The sequence below is a fragment of the Penicillium solitum genome, assembly GCF_028829755.1.
Source record: "Penicillium solitum strain IBT 25940 chromosome Unknown utg000001l_segment0_segment0, whole genome shotgun sequence".
NCBI lineage: Eukaryota > Fungi > Ascomycota > Eurotiomycetes > Eurotiales > Aspergillaceae > Penicillium > Penicillium solitum.
The window spans coordinates 9042522-9059476 of record NW_027072121.1 but is presented as its reverse complement, the minus strand read 5'-3'; the positions used below and the strand labels follow the sequence as shown (position 1 = coordinate 9059476).

At 47.5% G+C, this 16955-nt stretch overlaps 8 protein-coding genes across 8 annotated transcripts; 2 read left to right on the top strand and 6 right to left on the bottom strand.

Moving 5' to 3' along the window:
• Positions 1-805: 805 nt before the first annotated feature.
• N7455_003507 (uncharacterized protein) lies at positions 806-2088 on the top strand (the record flags this gene model as incomplete). The annotated part of the gene is made up of 3 exons (XM_040961289.1): positions 806-897; positions 958-1239; positions 1290-2088. The coding sequence occupies 3 exons, from the start codon at positions 806-808 to the stop codon at positions 2086-2088; spliced, it is 1173 nt and encodes a 390-aa protein (XP_040808256.1).
• A 3320-nt stretch (positions 2089-5408) lies between these two features.
• Positions 5409-7493, bottom strand: N7455_003506 (ankyrin repeat domain-containing protein; the record flags this gene model as incomplete). Its single annotated transcript, XM_040961296.1, has 1 exon — positions 5409-7493. The coding sequence occupies one exon, from the start codon at positions 7491-7493 to the stop codon at positions 5409-5411; it is 2085 nt and encodes a 694-aa protein (XP_040808287.1).
• A 183-nt stretch (positions 7494-7676) lies between these two features.
• On the bottom strand, positions 7677-8174 carry N7455_003505 (ankyrin repeat-containing domain protein; the record flags this gene model as incomplete). Its single annotated transcript, XM_065604506.1, has 1 exon — positions 7677-8174. One exon carries the CDS (start codon positions 8172-8174, stop codon positions 7677-7679), a length of 498 nt encoding a protein of 165 aa, XP_065462997.1.
• Positions 8175-8307: 133 nt separating this feature from the next.
• N7455_003504 (uncharacterized protein) lies at positions 8308-8622 on the bottom strand (the record flags this gene model as incomplete). Its single annotated transcript, XM_065604505.1, has 1 exon — positions 8308-8622. One exon carries the CDS (start codon positions 8620-8622, stop codon positions 8308-8310), a length of 315 nt encoding a protein of 104 aa, XP_065462996.1.
• Positions 8623-8979: 357 nt separating this feature from the next.
• N7455_003503 (uncharacterized protein) lies at positions 8980-9441 on the bottom strand (the record flags this gene model as incomplete). The annotated part of the gene is made up of 2 exons (XM_040961287.2): positions 8980-9257; positions 9348-9441. The coding sequence occupies 2 exons, from the start codon at positions 9439-9441 to the stop codon at positions 8980-8982; spliced, it is 372 nt and encodes a 123-aa protein (XP_040808297.2).
• A 709-nt stretch (positions 9442-10150) lies between these two features.
• N7455_003502 (uncharacterized protein) lies at positions 10151-10609 on the top strand (the record flags this gene model as incomplete). The annotated part of the gene is made up of 1 exon (XM_065604504.1): positions 10151-10609. The coding sequence occupies one exon, from the start codon at positions 10151-10153 to the stop codon at positions 10607-10609; it is 459 nt and encodes a 152-aa protein (XP_065462995.1).
• A 1554-nt stretch (positions 10610-12163) lies between these two features.
• N7455_003501 (ATP-dependent Clp protease ATP-binding subunit) lies at positions 12164-14965 on the bottom strand (the record flags this gene model as incomplete). The annotated part of the gene is made up of 1 exon (XM_040961271.1): positions 12164-14965. One exon carries the CDS (start codon positions 14963-14965, stop codon positions 12164-12166), a length of 2802 nt encoding a protein of 933 aa, XP_040808281.1.
• A 1049-nt stretch (positions 14966-16014) lies between these two features.
• On the bottom strand, positions 16015-16218 carry N7455_003500 (uncharacterized protein; the record flags this gene model as incomplete). The annotated part of the gene is made up of 1 exon (XM_065604503.1): positions 16015-16218. One exon carries the CDS (start codon positions 16216-16218, stop codon positions 16015-16017), a length of 204 nt encoding a protein of 67 aa, XP_065462994.1.
• Positions 16219-16955: the final 737 nt, after the last annotated feature.

Here is a 16955-nt window from a genome sequence, read left to right as displayed (position 1 = left end):
ATCCGAGAGCAATAAAATGGCCACGGGTGTGATATTTCGGGATTTCTCCAAGGCTTGGAGATCGAGTTACCTAAATATTCATCGACAAACCTTGGAAAATTGGCTGATCATCCTCTCAGCTCCTCCACTGTGGGCCTGCTCCCCCAGATAGAAAGAGCCATGTCTATCTTCGCTTAGCTGACGGTTTGCCTTGGTGATTGGGCATAGCAATTTACAGATGTGTTCATATGTCCTCTTACCTAGTTAAGCAGGTAGGTAACAATTAGGTTCGTTAGGTTCGTTAGATTCGTTAGATTCATTATGGATGGAGTAGTAAAATTCTAGTAAAATTCTAGTAAATTTAGTAAATTTGAAAAGGCTAAAAGGCTTCAGAGCTACTAAACTGTAAACAAAAATTCCAGAGCAAGTCAAGGTAAAGTGGACCAATGACTAAATTGCTTTTGCACAAATCAGAATGCAGCAATGAAATCAATTTCCCAAACTAATCCCATCCAAGGAAACTCTCGCCATCAAAAAGTATCCACTGTCCAATGGTGATTCTCTGTGCTCTGTCTTGGAATGATTGGCGTTTTATCCTCTGCATCCTTCGAAGGTTTACCATACCTATCTATCATACATCGAAGTTTCGAACACAGTTCGAATTACACACCCCTGTCGTACCAACATCGGCATATGCAGGATCGGGGCTAGGAACCCTATACATAGTATCTCATACCCCGGTTAATTTATTAAAATGTGAGCGCGCCACTTCACTCTCGTTTCTCCTTTGGATCCTGTTAATCTGAATTTGAACAGGCCAGGGGCAATGTCTGGCTTAGGAGGTCACTTCGCGGTGGAATTCGCCCGTGAAACATGGGCTCTATACTCCGTCGGCGTACTGGGTGCCGTCTTGCGATGGTGAGCATTAAATTGGATATCCCAATATACAAACACCTACTGAACAACGATCTTTGACAGGGTTGCTCGTATTCGCCGTTTAGGCATTCGCAATCTCCAGACCGATGACTATCTTATGCTCTTCGCGGTACTTTGGTATACAATACTATGTGTCGCTTTAAATCAAGTCGCTTCCGGTGGCGGGTCAAATCTTATGACCGAAGAGGATAAACTACACTTGACGGATTCAATTATCGCTGAACGAGTACGCGGTAGTAAATGGGTTTTTGTGTCGGAACATTCCTTTGTTCTTTGCATCTGGGCTTTGAAAGCATGCATGCTGGTGATCTATGCGCGTATCACGTATGTGGAGTCTTGGTTTGCAGCTTGTTCTTTTCGCTAACAACCAACAGTGAAGGATTGAAGCAGAAACGCTGGATCAACTATGTCGCAATATACGTTTTACTCGGATTTGTCGCAACCGAACTGTCGCTCTTCCTACTCTGTCGCCCACTATCACACTACTGGGCCGTCGTCCCAACGCCAGAATACCAATGCTTCTCCTACCAATATTACGAAATCATCCAAGGCTGCATCTCAATCTCTGCCGACGTCTTCATGCTCCTCATCGCCATCCCGATGCTAGTTCAAGTCCGCGTCCCGCTGAAGCAAAAGATGATCCTAACTATCCTCTTCGGCATGGGAATCTTCGTCATCGTCGCCGCCGTCCTGAACAAGGTGTACTGTCTCGTCCCATCTCTGATTTCCTACGTCTACATGAACTGGTACTTCCGCGAAGCAACCGTCGCCATCCTAGTCACCAATCTGCCGCTAGTCTGGTCCCTGCTCCGCGACGTCTTCCCCGCCCTCAAGAGCTGGACCGGAGGCTCCAAGCGCGGCACCGATCGCTACAAGTCCGGGCCCTGGACCAGCAAGGGTGGCTCCAATCTGCATCCCTATGGCCCACCCAGCCATGCGCGGTCGGGAGATTTCGGCATGCAAGAATTCGAGGGCACCACTACGATTACCCCGACAAAGGCGACTGCATCCGATGCCAGTATCACCGAAGAGCCCGATGCGAGCAGTGACGATGGCTCAGCCCGCGCTTTGCGCATTCGTCAGGATATTACCGTTACGGTGCAGCGTGACTCGCGGCCGGAGGATTATGATGCGAATTCTTCGCGCATTACACGCGCCCGCGAGGAGGTCTAATCGACTCCTTCTATACACTGAGAAAAGTCCCTTCTTCTTATTTGTCTCTTTTTTTTACGAATCCACGAAGTCCCTGGGGGCGGCTTGATACCCGGTCCTGTATTATTGTGATTTTATTTTGTCTGTACATATTTACTGCTACACCCTATTTTTGTCTCTTTTTTTGTTTATCCGGATATATTGGAGAGACCTGATTTTTAGACATTAGAGTTTATCCTTGGAACATACCTACCTTACAACAATTGCACTAAAAATCCAAACCCATGAATTGCATATACCACTATGGCTTGAATTGCGTGCGTATGCCGCTGATTACAATCTCCACTGTCATTTCCACAGAGCATCCCACCTCCAAAATCTCTGCTCCCAACCACCTATGTATGTATATCCAAACCCCACGGCGAGTGGATTAACCGCTCAAAGACAGATCAAACCTTGGAAAACATTCCATCACAACCCGCCGATCTCCCGGCACCTTGCATCAAGAGGTGCCGATCCCACCAGCATCGGACGGCGACGCTCTAAGCTAGGAAGGGATTGGCATAGGGCATTGAACAGCCGAACTTAGGTTAAGTTCTTTGATCTCTCCATGGAGGGGTTGGGCGAACCGGAAAACACGGCTCAGGCGCAATGGAGCCATTCCAGAAGATCACGTCGATATTAATCACCCTATCCTCGGTTCAGATAGCCAGTGCTTGTGTTGTAGGCTTGCGCTCGGGCTTAGTGGCTGGGCTGGATATTATGTGGCGTTGCTGGCCTGATTATGCAGGAGATTGTGAATGCACAGCTAAGATGGTTCATGCGGGTAATTACCGTGCGTAATCCCGGATCCGATCGAAATTAGAGTTGTTGTACATATATCTCCGTATTCGATACATCATACTAGAATCAAATCTTCTTTGTGTAGACTATACAACACACAACATAATACAATTGGGCACCAACGGCTATAATTTATGTATCATATAGCGGTGACTACCCCAGAAGACCAGTGTCCGAAATATCAGTGAGCTACCCCAAAAACGGTAAAATGGCAAAAATAGGACAAACCTTCGTGTTAACCAAACAGTGGTTCACCCTCAAGGTTGCCGCTCCACAACCAGTCGATCGGTGTATCAACCTTGGAAAAGCTGGTCCAAGCCGTCAATAGACCGGCTATGTATCCATGGATACTCTATTGGCATTTCTCGCTGGTACCATGGACAAGCTCAAGCTATCTCTGGATGACACTTGGGGTCGGTAGCCGAACATTCCTCGGATTGTCGCGGGATCTGCGTGGAGAGATATGTTGATAAGGGGGTGATTATCAATTGTTGTCGGTCATATCTCGCAGAATTCTCACTTTCATTTACGGAGTATTTTTTATTTTTTATATATTGATCTAGGAATTGCAATGGATACTTATGTACGGAGTAGGTATTATTAGAGGAATGTTTCAAGTGTGAAATCTCAAATTGTTTCATTGGGACAGAACTCGGCATCAAGCCGCGTAAGTTCGCCAAATCTGAGTTTCAACTGAGTTTCGGCGACCCAGCGTTCCAGCGCGGTCTCCAACTTCCATATATTGTACGGAATACCGAATACATGGTTATAAACTATACTCCGTATATCTTATTCTTCTAGATGTCGCTTGGAACCCAAAACCACGTGTATTTGGTCTCATTTTTGAGTAAAAAGACGATCATCTATCCCTATTCTAGTAACTTGCATGGCTAATCTTCGGTGTTGTATTCTGATTTGAGCTGAAGGATTCACCTAAAAAATTAGTGTAACGGGCTCGGTATTAATTGCAGGATTATGTGCAGAGTAAGGATAATACAACATACTACTATTAGGATGGTACAAAACTACCATCCCGAAGTGGATCCCTCGGCCGAGCACCACTGTTGTATGTACACAACACCAGCAAGTTCATTTTTTCGATAAGGAGGGGGGGCAGGGGTAATTTCGTTTTCTTTTTTTTTTTCCTCCTATTTTTTTGGTTATCTTCTGTCTCTCCACCATCAACTCCGAATGACGTCGCTCTTCAATTGCAACTGTACTCGTACACTCTGGTCTTAAATTTTGGCCCCCAATCCTCTTGCTTACAACATAGGCGTTTTCTTAGGCTAGACTACGGAGTAGGTGGCTACGGAGTACTCACCCGAACAGGGGTTTTGCCCGGCAATTCAGTGTTCAGGTGCCAAGTACGGACTACTCCGTACAATAGTGTATATATATTTATAGTTTGTTATATGTCGTACATATGCAGGTCAGGCAATGATTTTTCAATGTAACGCTACAACACATATGGGGGCGAATCGTAAGACTATTTGCCTTCGCTCTAGCTACATCTCGTAGGTGCGCCGGTCGCCACGAGGGAGATGCATGGGTAGTCGCTGGGAACGGGGTTTGATTCGCTGTTGCCAGTATCAAATATTGGAGAACCCTGTTCGGCAGTTCCGTGCAGGTAGGTACAGGCATATATACCCTTGTTAGAGGTTGCATCGATTCCAGGCTAGTTACAAGCTAAGAATGCATCGGCTTAAATGTCTAACCCTGAAGACTCTAGCCAAACATGTTGTTTTTTAGGGAAAGACATCCAAAAAATATTATTGTGCATTCACCAGACAAGGTCATATCGCCGAAGAAGTCTACATTCTTACATCTACTCCGTATAAAGATTTTATATCATAAGCAACTTGCATAGCTCAAATTATTGAAGCTTAATATTGACCCCTGCCAACCCCAAACCTCGGCTCACTTTTACGCAACACTCTTGGGGTACTCGGTACATACATCATACTATTGAAGTTTCAAGACAGGATTTATTTAAAATTTGGAGTTTGGATCGCAAAGATGGATCTGGATCTGGATCTGGACCACACAGACGCCCAGCCCTGCGGACCCTCTTTCCTCTACAGTACTGCACAGAATCTGCATGGTCCTTGAATTACAATGTACAATTTACTACAGAGTACGGTAGTGGGCATACCATTCAGCTAAATAGGGCTGTATTTTCCTTTCCAATCCTTGGATTGTGGTGGATGATAAGAGTCAAGATACTCGAATCTTTTTGGTCTCATGCAGCATCATCGGGTGGTAACAGATCATCTTGCTTCTCACGAGTTAATAGAGGTTTCTTGTTATATGGAACTATGCACAATCTCACTTAGTATCTATAATCTTGATTAGTTTTGTCTTTTTGGCTTTTGGTGCTAACAAAAACTATGAATGTGATCTACCAAGGGTATTTTGTGATAACTGAGGGCTTCATTACTTCGTAATTCGGTCCTCCATCCAAAATATATATAGCGTACTCTTCCAGGCTAGTTCATTCCTTAACAATAAAAATCTCTATGGACATATCCCTTCCTTTTCGGTCCCTTCTTTATCGCATCCAACATATTACTCTCCTCCAAATCAAACATCTGCTTTTCGTAACACGTAGAATCCACCTGGGTCCAATTAGAGAATGATCGGAGAAACTTGGCTACAGCATGATGGGTGTTTTGTTGAGCCAGCTTGATGGCCCTTATATATTCAATGCGGTCATTCCCCTCAATCAGCAACCCCTCATTTAAGAGAAGCTGTACCATGTCCAATCGGCCAGCGCCCTCAAGCGCCGTTCTTCCATATCGCTCAGCCCTGGGGGCTTGAACACTAGCACCAGCATCAAGGAGTCTGCGGGCAATTCCAATATAGCCCTGAATTGCGGCAAATTGTAATGCTGTCGCCCCGGTGTGAGACGCCGGGTTCTGGTTCACATTTGCGCCTGCTTCGAGGAACAAATCCACAAGCTCCATGTTCCCCTGCTTTGCCGCCTGCTGTAGTGCAGTCATGCCGCCATCTTCAAATGGTGGACTGTTGACATCTGCACCTGCTGCCAATACCCTATTCACAACCTCCAGATCCCCTCCTTCTACTGCGTACCACAGAGTAGTATTTGGGTGCTTGGGTGTCGGTAGAGCATTAATCCTCGCACCTGCGTCCAAAAGTATCTTCATCATCTCCATGTCTCCCGTTTCACCAGCAACATGTAACGCGGTTTTTCCAGGTCCAAAGAAATAGCTTGGGTCACGGATCTGATCGATATATACGCCTGCTTCCAAAAGCAAAGACACAATCTCAAGATTCCGGGATCTCACTGCAGTCTGTAAAAGTGGCTCTTCTTTTGAGTTTTGGAGTATACCATTGACAGCAGAATGAACTGTCAGGAGAATTTTGAATTGCTCAATGTTTCCATGCTCCATGGCGTATTGCATGTACAGTCGGCTGTCGGTATGGTCAACAATGCGATCGACGGTCAGCAGAGTCCGCAATAAGGGTATATCCCCTTCGCTCAAAGCAAGCTTCACGGGGTTTGAAGGCCGTTCCAGGTTTATCTCAATGAGCAAGACCACTTGGTGTATGTCTGCACCAACATCTAGCAAGTCCTGGACAAACTGTCTGTCCCAAAAGTAAAGGCTTATTGATAAGGCTCGTCCCTTTTCTTCCCTTGTCCAGGTAGTTGCTCGCAATAGGGCTTGTAATATTTGTCGGTTGCCATGTATCACTGCCAGTCCGAGCACCGAATGAAGGAGATTGGATATCTTCCTAGGGTCGCTGAAATTCCACCAACCTATCATCTCGTCGGTATATAGATTGATGGAGAGCGTGGGGTTCAAAATGTTTCCACATCCACTGCCGACATACAGTTTTGGGGCACCCCGAGGGTCCACACCGGCCTGCAACAATTGATGGACAGCAGCTTCGTCGTTCGAGCACACTGCCATCGCAACTGCAGTTGGAGAAGAGAGAGAGAATGGTCCGAACATGTTGATAAATCTCAATAGAACAGAATGATCCTGGGCCATTCCTACTCTCCACATGATTGCATTTATTTCAGCCTCCCTCACCCGTCCTCCGCGGCCGATGATGATTTGAGCCAGGCGTAAATTTCCACAACAAAATGCCGCTTGCAATGGGGTGTTGACTTTCATCTGTGATGCTCTGGGTGTGCCTAGGCCCTGTTCGGCGGCTCCATGGTTCAGAAGAAGGCATGTCAAAGGCTCATTCTGCTTAAGGATTGCCTCGATAAGTATCATCTGTCCATTGGCCCGAAGAAGTTGTGATAGCAGGTTGCTCTGTTTGAGAAATCGTGCAGTCTCGACACCAGCGATGAAGGGAATTGTATGGCCCACTCCGGTAGCCCCTGCACTTTGTAGCAGAGAGATCATAGTCCAATTCCCTTGAGTTATAGCCAAACCAAGTGCGCTATTAGGGAGGTCCTCGCGAAGATCATTTGCCCGAGCTCCACATTGTAGAAGCAGTGCAACAGTTTTAGTGTCATTCTGTTTGACGTGCTCCCACAATTGAGAAGAATAATAATCCTCCATGAGCTGCGTCCCTGCCGCGGCTCCATTGGCGAGGAGAATTTGGCACATGGGCAGATCACTTGCTTCCAAGGCTCGTTCGAATAAACTTCTTTTTCTCTCCCCATTTGACGCCTTGTATCTCTCTGCAACTTGGGGATCGGCACCTGCTTCCAATAAAATCCTGACGGCCTCTTTCTTTCCTTGAGAAACGGCCAAAAAGAGAGGATGTAAATAATAGTCTGGGTTGCTCGTTCAATTAACGGTTGCACGTGCTGCTAGAAGTATCTGCATCATTGCGATATCTCCCTTGAACGCCGCCATACCCAGTGCAGTGGTTTGGTATTCATGTAGTGATGCCCACACTCCATAAGTTTCTATCGAATCTCTAGGGAGAAGTCTGGGACCATCAAAGTCCACCGAGTGCAACGAATCGGGATTTGCACCTCGTGAAAGCAGAAATTGTGCCAATTCTCTGTTTTTCTGCTCGACGATGTATCCAAGTACTGTTCTTGCTCTGCCTCGAAGGGGTTTTTCTTCGATGTCTGCACCAGCATCCAGGATCATTTCCACGATATGTTTTGAGCACCGAGAATAAACCGCTTCCTCTACTGGCCTCGGGGGAAGTTGCATGTCATTGGATAGAAGAATACTTATCAGCTCCTCATTTCTGGATCTGATGGCCCATTCGAGTGCTTCCCCGGTCTGGGGCTTGCTGACATCCGCTTTATGTAATAACAATAGGCGGGTCATTTTGATAGAAGCCTCATTATCTCTTATGCGAGCTGCATAGACCAGCGGGCTGGAACATTCTCCTTCATCATTGGTGACTATTGAATCTGGACTCATCCCAGCTTCCAGCATCAATTCAATAGCTTGGAGATCGCTAGATCTGACCGCACTTGCAAATGATTTCTGCAATTGCTTCGGCTGTTGTACCCTTTAGAGACACCAAACTCCTTATATTCGAGATGTTGAGAGCTCCGGAAATGCGAAGGAGAGTTATGATCAGTTTGTCTTTCTTCTTTTCCTCATCTTCTCCCTCGCTATTTGGAGTAAGGTCGTGTTCATCGTGCCCCAAAGCCAGATTGTTGGACAAAAGATACAAGGCGATTCGCATGAACTCTTCCAGATGCAACTCCCTGTTGCTGTAGATCCTTTCGGATACAATTCGATGCTGATCATCATATTTTTCGGGCATGGTAGCATTCAGTATTGCTGTTACCCGAGAGCTGCTCTGGAGTACTTTGAGAGATCTGGTGGGTTTCCAGGAGAGCAAAGAGCCCAGTGAGTGGGTCCGGCTCTTTTTCAACTGTGATTGGGAAGTTCCAGTGGTTTGAAGAGCCAGTGACGTGGAAGTGCTTGCTGACAGAAGGTTCCCGAGGGTACACGTTAGCTAGAGAAGAGTGATACTTTGGCATCTTCTCACCTAAGAAAACCTGCGATAAATCCGTTTGAGAGAATCCAAACCAGGGGAGATTTGGAGGCCATTGCAATGGCGATATAGTCGGTCCAGGAGAACAGACGATCACACCTTCGGGTGTTTTTGGAGAACATACTAGGAAGCATAAGCTGCACGGCCTTTGCGTTCAGTGTGAGGTGAGACCTTACCTGAGGTAAACCTCGCGATGGTGGATTCGAAAGCCTGTCGTCCGATCTCATACTTTACTCTTTTAGATGGACAGAGAATGCCATCGATGTACACCTCACTTTCCTTGCCATTCTCTCGCTTTCTCTTTTCTTTGCGATGTTTGACGAATTTCCACTTCTCCGATGTCATCTGGTACTTCTTGAAGTTCCATCGCTCGCTCGAATGCTTTCTCATATTGGGGTTTTCTGGAAGTTATTAGCTATAATTTGATAAGTAGCAGCTTAGGGGAACATGGTACGTTTTTCGAAACCCGTGTGTCTTTTCCATGATCCGACTAAGCTCCTTTTGGGTCTTTCCTTCGTGTAGATAGATCTGCTCGATCTGGGCCTTATGTGGTTCCCATTCTGTGTAATCCAATGGTTTCGACATGGCGAAGGGTGGATCAAGATAGGTAGTGGATAAAGATATTGTCAAGAGAGTAAGGGGTCACGGGGGCCTATGTCAAGGTAGAACTAGCTCCATGGTCACGGTCGGAGGTGATATATGAGGCTGTGCTTTGGGCATGACTCGCTGGACTAACCCACCGCACTGCACAGCACAGCACCGCACCGTGTATGCGCTGTGATTTGCGGGGGTCATATTCTCTTCTCCACTTATGCGCATACCTGGGCTTTCCGGGGAGATCTCTGATCATCAGTGACAATCTGACAAGGAAGTGACCTGTTCGACGAATCGGATGGAGCTCGTTCTCGGACCTCCAACGAATCGGATGAAGTGCTTAGCCAAAGACCAGTGTGATTCAAGGGGATACCAACACGCCTCTTTATGGTTAACCACACCCACCCCATTCCTTGTTCTTATTGGATTATAACGAATTCTGCTGGTCCACCTTTGCTTTTATAGATTTAACCTTGGAAGGTACCTGACCTGACATTTATGGATACCAAAGTAGGGCTATGCAGTGAACCTGGAACTGGGTATGTCAATTAAAAGAAAGAAAAAACAACAACAACAACAACAACGTGGAGCTATATAAACCCCTCTTTTCCGAAGACTAAAGAAAGCAGAAAATTGTCTCCTTTTCCAAGCCTCAAAGACCACTCCATCTTATCCTTTATTTGTAGTTCTTCACCTCACGATGGCGTGGTCATCGTACAACATTCCTTTGGACAATTCAACTCCCTCTTATGGACTTGGCTGGGACACTGCTGGCTATACATGGCCCCAAGTCTCTTCTGTTCATTCATTTTCTGCTCCATCGGCCGCAGAGCCATCCATGCCTGCAAACCATCATCTGCAGCATCCTTCCGCGCCACTCGATTCTAACTTTTTTATGCCTGCTACCTCATCTAATCTCGGCGTATATAACCCGAATCAGGATGTCATGCACCATTCCTCGCTCGAGAGCAATGGTGCCGCCAACCCTTTTCCTATGGACGGTGTTAGCCCGGGGTCTGGTACTGCTACGTGTACCACCTCCCCATGCTCCGATACCCCTATGCAAGAGATTTTTGAGCCAAAAGACAATGCCGGCCGTTGTGCTAGGATTGGGATACCTTGTCGCCGTCGTGGAGTACGCAAACAGAGCCCGGGGTAAGTCTTCCGCGTTCAATCTCGGTTTGGAGCCGGAACATCTCCATTACAACCTTACTAACAATAGTTCTATCATATAAGTAACACCCAAGGAGTTTTCCGGTGCAATTGGAAAGACTGCTCATACCCCGGCATATTCTCCCGCAAAGGAGTCTTGATGCGGCACATTGAAACGCAGCATGTCACTCCACGCTCATTTGGTTGCCCTAAGTGTGACAGACTCTTCAGTCGGAAAGACAACATGACTGAGCACCTTGGAAGAGTGCATTTGGAAAGAGTTTGATTTATACGCTGGGGTGAGGGACATTGACATGGGGAGAGTCTGTGTTGAGTCTAACCTTGAGCTAATCGGCGTTCACTGGTGTTATTGGGAGATGTAAAGAGATAATGGGTTTTTGTCTGTGAAAGGGGATAATGATTGGGCAGAATGTTTGATGATGATAATAGTATTGTTCCATGACACTTTTGAAGTTCTAGAAACAAGGGAAATGAATTTACGATACTCGAGTAGCTTGTGCTCCCAGTAGGTCATTTACAATTATGTACTCAACTCTAAGGGTAATAATGCATGGAGTATCTTCCGAGGATCGTGAGGATCGTGTGAATATAAGTTACCCGTACTATTGATGAGTGTCTGGTTGAAAATAGGATATATGAGTAGATGGCCATAATATAAATCAATTTCCAACGATCGTCGAATTTATAATTGAGCATTGGCAGCCTGGCGGTATATTATCTCAGTCTGGAAGGACACCAAAATCTTTTGAGCCTGCATCTTGATCCTGGGCTAATCCCAGGAGAGAGAAAAGCGCTATATGTTATAGTTGATGGCCCACGTATCGCCGAAAGCTGTTTAGATCAACCAAGAGCACTTCCTCGAAGACTGTACTGCCGCTTTAAGCGCCATTCGGTACTGGATTAAGTCACCCAGACACTCGATCCAGGTCTCTGCAAAACATGGGACGCTTTCTAGCAGCAAATTTATCATTGAATATGAGAGGTAGATGAAGTCGAACATGTGGTGACGATGCCGGCGCGTATGTGGCGACATGGAGTGCATTCATTCTTAGGGCCGTTGCGCCAGAAACTTTCCGGATTGAACGAGTATCTTTCCGCCCAATTCTGTTAGTGAAATGAAATCAATTGGCTGTTTAGACTGTGACAGAATCATCGGCACCCACCTGGGCAGGTGCCCAAGTGTCGGTCTGGTATGTGCTCGTGATGTCTATTTCTGTTCATGATTACTTTTGATCTAAAATAGGCCTGGGGGTATTTTATGTGTGGATTTGAATGAATAAATTATATTAACATGACCGTTGCTGTGGCTGATAAGCCTTCGAATCAAAGGCGATCCACCCAGCGAAGACTATGTAAGTACATGAAAAGCGAATGCGCAGAGAGTGCTAACGCCGTGCGAACGTAATAAAGCGAATCCGAAAAACAAAACCATAAAAGAAAGAGTCGTGTATCATCTCATCATTGCTGAGTATGTTCAAATCGTATTTTGTGTTTCGCGTTTTGTGAAAAAAATAGGAAAACTTGAGAAAGCCAGATCTGTTTAATCATCATACAGATCAGGGGAGACGGGATCATCATTCATCTCATCGTCGAAATCACCATCGTCCATCATATCATCATCGCTATCGTCACTGCTCTCACCAATCTCGTGGTTAGGCAGGACGTCAATGCGACCATCGCGCATGACGACTTGGGCAGTCTCGCCATCCTTGATACTTCCGCGCAAAATGAGCACAGCGAGACGGTTGAGGACCTCGCGCTCGATGAGTCGGCCCAGTGGACGAGCACCGTAGGCTGGGGAGTAGCCTGCTGCGCCGAGGTAATCCTTGACTTCATCCGTGCACTGGATAGTGACATTGCGCTCGTTGATATCGAGCCGCTTCTGCACCTCGGAGAGACGGAGGTCCACGATCTTGCGGATCTCGCGCCTGGTGAGACGGTTGAAGATGACGGTGCTGGAGATACGGTTGAGGAATTCGGGGAGGAAGTAGTTGCGCAGTGCTTCCATGACCAACTCGCGGGTCTGGGGATCGATGCGACCGTCCTTGGTAGTGGGGCGGGCCAGATATTGAGCACCCAGATTAGAGGTCATGACAACAATGCAGTTCCTTGCGTCGACGATGCGACCCTGGCCATCGGTGATACGGCCATCATCCATGAGCTGCAAGAGGACAGTGAGAACTTCCTTTGCGGCCTTCTCAACCTCGTCGAAGAGCAAGATCGAGAATGGGCGACGACGCAGGTTTTCAGTAAGTTGGCCACCGGCGTCATGGCCAACGTATCCAGGGGGTGCACCGATCATACGGCTGAGCGAGTGGCGCTCTTGATATTCAGACATGTCGAACCGGATCATTGCCTTTGGATCATCGAAGAGGAACTCGGCAAGCGCTTTTGTGAGCAATGTCTTACCGGTACCGGAGGGACCACAGAACAAGAAGCTGGGGGGCGAGTTGGGGTTACTGAGACCCGAGCGCTGCAAGCGAATGGCGTTGGAGACCGAGACAACGGCTTCCTTCTGGCCGACAACAACTTTGCCAAGGTATTTCTCCATGTTGAGCAGCTTGTCCTTTTCGGTGGTTTTGAGCCTCGTGACAGGGATACCGGTCCACCGACCAACAATTTCATTGATCTGATCGGGACCAACTGCATCGGCAAGGAGTGCTTCACCGGCATCTCCTGATTGAGCGCGACGTTCAGCATCGGCCCTCGCCCGGTCAGCCTCGAGACGCTCGATGAGAGTTTTGGTCTCTGGGATGGCATAGTATTCGAGATCAGCAGCTGTCTGGGTGTCGCCTGAACGTTCGGCTTCGTCACGCTTGACCTTGAGAGAGTCAAGCTTGATCTTGGCCTCCTGTACTTCGCGGCTGCGTTGCTTTTCACTTTCGTACTTCTCGCGCATCGGCCGGAGCTCCTCGCCAACATTGGCAGCTTCTTGTTTGGCAGCCTCAAGACGAGCCTTGGATGCGTCGTCCTGCTCACGCGAAAGGGCGTGGATTTCAATCTGAAGCTGGCGAGCCTTTCTTTCCAGTGTGTCGAGAGCTTCGGGCTCGGACTCGCGAGTGACTCGGACTGCAGCTGCAGCCTCATCGATCAAATCGACCGCAGAATCAGGGAGTCGGCGAGCCGTCAGGTAGCGAGAAGCGAGAGTAGCGGCAGTTACGATAGCTCCGTCAAGAATGTTGACACCGTGGTGAGCCTCGTATTTTTCCTTCAGACCACGAAGAATAGAGATGGTTTCTGGGACTGTAGGTTCCTTGACAAGGACCTGCTGGAATCGTCGCTCGAAGGCCTGGTCCTTCTCAATATACTTGCGGTATTCAGAGAGGGTCGTGGCACCAATACAATGGAGTTGACCGCGAGCCAGCATGGGCTTGAGAAGGTTAGCAGCATCCATACCGCCTTCACCGCTAGATCCAGCGCCCATAAGCAGGTGGATTTCATCGACGAAGAGAACAATGGTATCCTTGGAATCTTCAATTTCCTTGAGAACGCCCTTCATACGTTCTTCGAATTCACCGCGGTATTTGCTGCCCGCAACAAGAGAACCAACGTCGAGAGAGAGAAGACGGCACTGAGCCAGGTTGGCAGGAATATCGGCATTGACAATACGGCGAGCGAGACCTTCGACAATGGTGGTCTTACCCACACCGGGCTCACCGATAAGCACGGGGTTGTTCTTTGTGCGTCGACTGAGAATGCGAATGACGCGACGGATCTCCTCCTCACGGCCAATGACCGGATCGATCTTACCCTCCCGAGCCAAGGAAGTCATATCAATGGTGAACTTCTTCAGGTTCTCATTCTCTCCTTCCGCATCAGCGGTCTTGGAGTCGACCCGTTTTGTACCACGAATTTGCTGGATAGCAGTGTCGATCAACTTGAGGTTGGGAATATTGGCATCACCCAGGGCACGCTGAACCTGTGAATCTTGGCAGACAGACTGGATGAGATGATCAACCGCAACGAAGCTATCCTTTTGGGTTTTCGACAAATCGGTGGCTGATCGAATGACTTTGGAGAGTTGGGGGGAAACGCTAGGGTTTTCTGGGGGAGGGTCTTGACTCGGTAGGCGGACCAGTAGCTTCATCAGCGATCGGTCTAGGAGCTGAGAGTCGCCGTGAGCTCTGTCGACGACCTGGCGGAAAAGAGGAGCGGTTGAGGAATCGTGGGAGGCGTGAGCACCAGAAGGAGTCTGTTGATCTTCAGACTCATCTGGGGAGGGGTTGAGCAGCGCGACTGCCAAGTGAAGAGGCATGATCTGGGAGTGCGCATATTGCTCGCAGAGGCCGCTGGAGTCCAGCAAGGCCTTGTTAGCCCGATCTGTGAACTGGACGCCGCTCATTTTGAACGGATGAGTGGGGTAATATCAATAGTTGTAGACGCTGATGTTTCAAGAGGTAGGATCGAAGTGGTAGTGTAAGAGTAGAAAGTAATTGAGCTGGTAAACTTGAATAATGTTCAACTTGAAGCACGATGATGCAAGTTCATATACTCCAGACGCGTGGGGTGCCCGAAGCTGCTATTAGGTCCATGTCGTCACTACTGGGTTCCACCGCCTTCCAGAAGCTGCCTGACGTTGCCTGACATTGCCTGACAGCGCTGGGGATCAGCCGAAGATAACGGAGAAACTATTCCTCCGGGTTAACTATTGACCACATACATAGTGTAGCATGTCACTCTCTAGTGAAATACACTCAAATGACACTTCGATTGTTACACACACATACACTATAATTAGTCAATTACCGCCTTATTACATAAGGCATCAGGTACCAATATAATTACATAGTCTAGACCTCACGAGGGGTTATATAGGTGATTGACAGTGCCACCTACAACATCCGGCACGTGATAAAGAAATTTCGGGTCACGTGAAATGCAGGTGATATTCACGTGACAATATATTGCTGACCTAAGCCCTATCCGTTCCGAGATGAGGTCAGCAACCTCGGATTAAATCGCGCAAGCCAGCAAACCAGAACCCTTAGATGATCAGACTCCCCACGTTAGAGCGATGATTCGGTGTTGATGCCACTTTGGGCTTGCGTGCCTTGCAGTGGAGCATCGAAACAACCCAGTTCCACCGGCTCCTCTTTACCCGCCAAAATCAAGATGTGAACAAGCTACATATGTTGGATTTTACGATGTGGCGCTGACGCCTGCCCAGACACTTATTTACATAGCTCGAGTTGCCTTTGGCCATACGTCGCTTACCTTTTATATCGTGTTCCACGATAGCCGACAGAAAATATCCCACAGTTAGTCCATGACGTCAGGTGGAATATACGCAGAGCAATCAGAATTCGAAGAAATCGATCTCGAACCTTGCCCGGGATCAGACCCCCTGCAAGTATCTACTCAACTTGGGGCCGAGGGATTTTTATATACGATCTAACTGCGCTTTCGGTTGGAATCATCACCGTTTAGGAAACCAACTTTCACCGGGCTGCATGGAAGAGGAGTGTCCGTCTCAGCTGAGGAGCTAAGAGACGACTGGACCGTGGATGGTGGGTATTTGTTCCAGGTCGGCGCATCCAGAATTGAAGATCGATCCACACCACTGCCCACAAGTTGTTTTCCCATTGGCCGTTTCATCATGGGAGGTGGCCTCTAGATTTTTCTTTTACTTTGTTTCGCGTGTCGTAGGCTGGAGAGGGGACAGAAAAAATAGAAGCGGAAAGGTTTCTGCGGGGCAGAGAGGGGCGAGGGGCTTTATGGCGTTCATGATTTCAATGTTGCTTTTCCGAGTTGCTGCTTCTCCGACCCTTACCTACGAGGCATGCTGAAGCTAATGCTGGACGCAGATTCGAGGCTTTGGGATTCTACATGCACATAGTAAGCAATGCTACATGTACTAATTCTATGTGGAATAGTCCTATAACAATATAACAATATACTTACTATGTACTATGAGGAAGCATCATGCTATACTATAACTATGCGTAACACCTTGGGGCTACCTAGGTAATCTGTCTGTTAAAATAGGATATCCATAATTTATTTTACCATTCTTTTTCCTTTCTTTTTCTTCTTTTCCATGGGTCAGAGTAATAGCCAACTCTGGTAACTCTCCGCCTCCCGAAAATAAAAATATAAAATAAAATAAAAAAAGAAACGGTTTATTAAACCCTGGTACCTATGTCATTCGTTCATATAAAGAGTTTTAGCCCCCCCTCTCCCTTTTCATTATTCTCACGCCATAGTCATTGCAACTGAGACCACTGAGAAGCTCTATTCGCTGGCATAGGACGCTTGTGAAGCATTCGACCCGCCACCCCAAACCAGAAAATTTCTGTCTCGCCACAGGTTTAACGGCTGGATTGGAATTATCC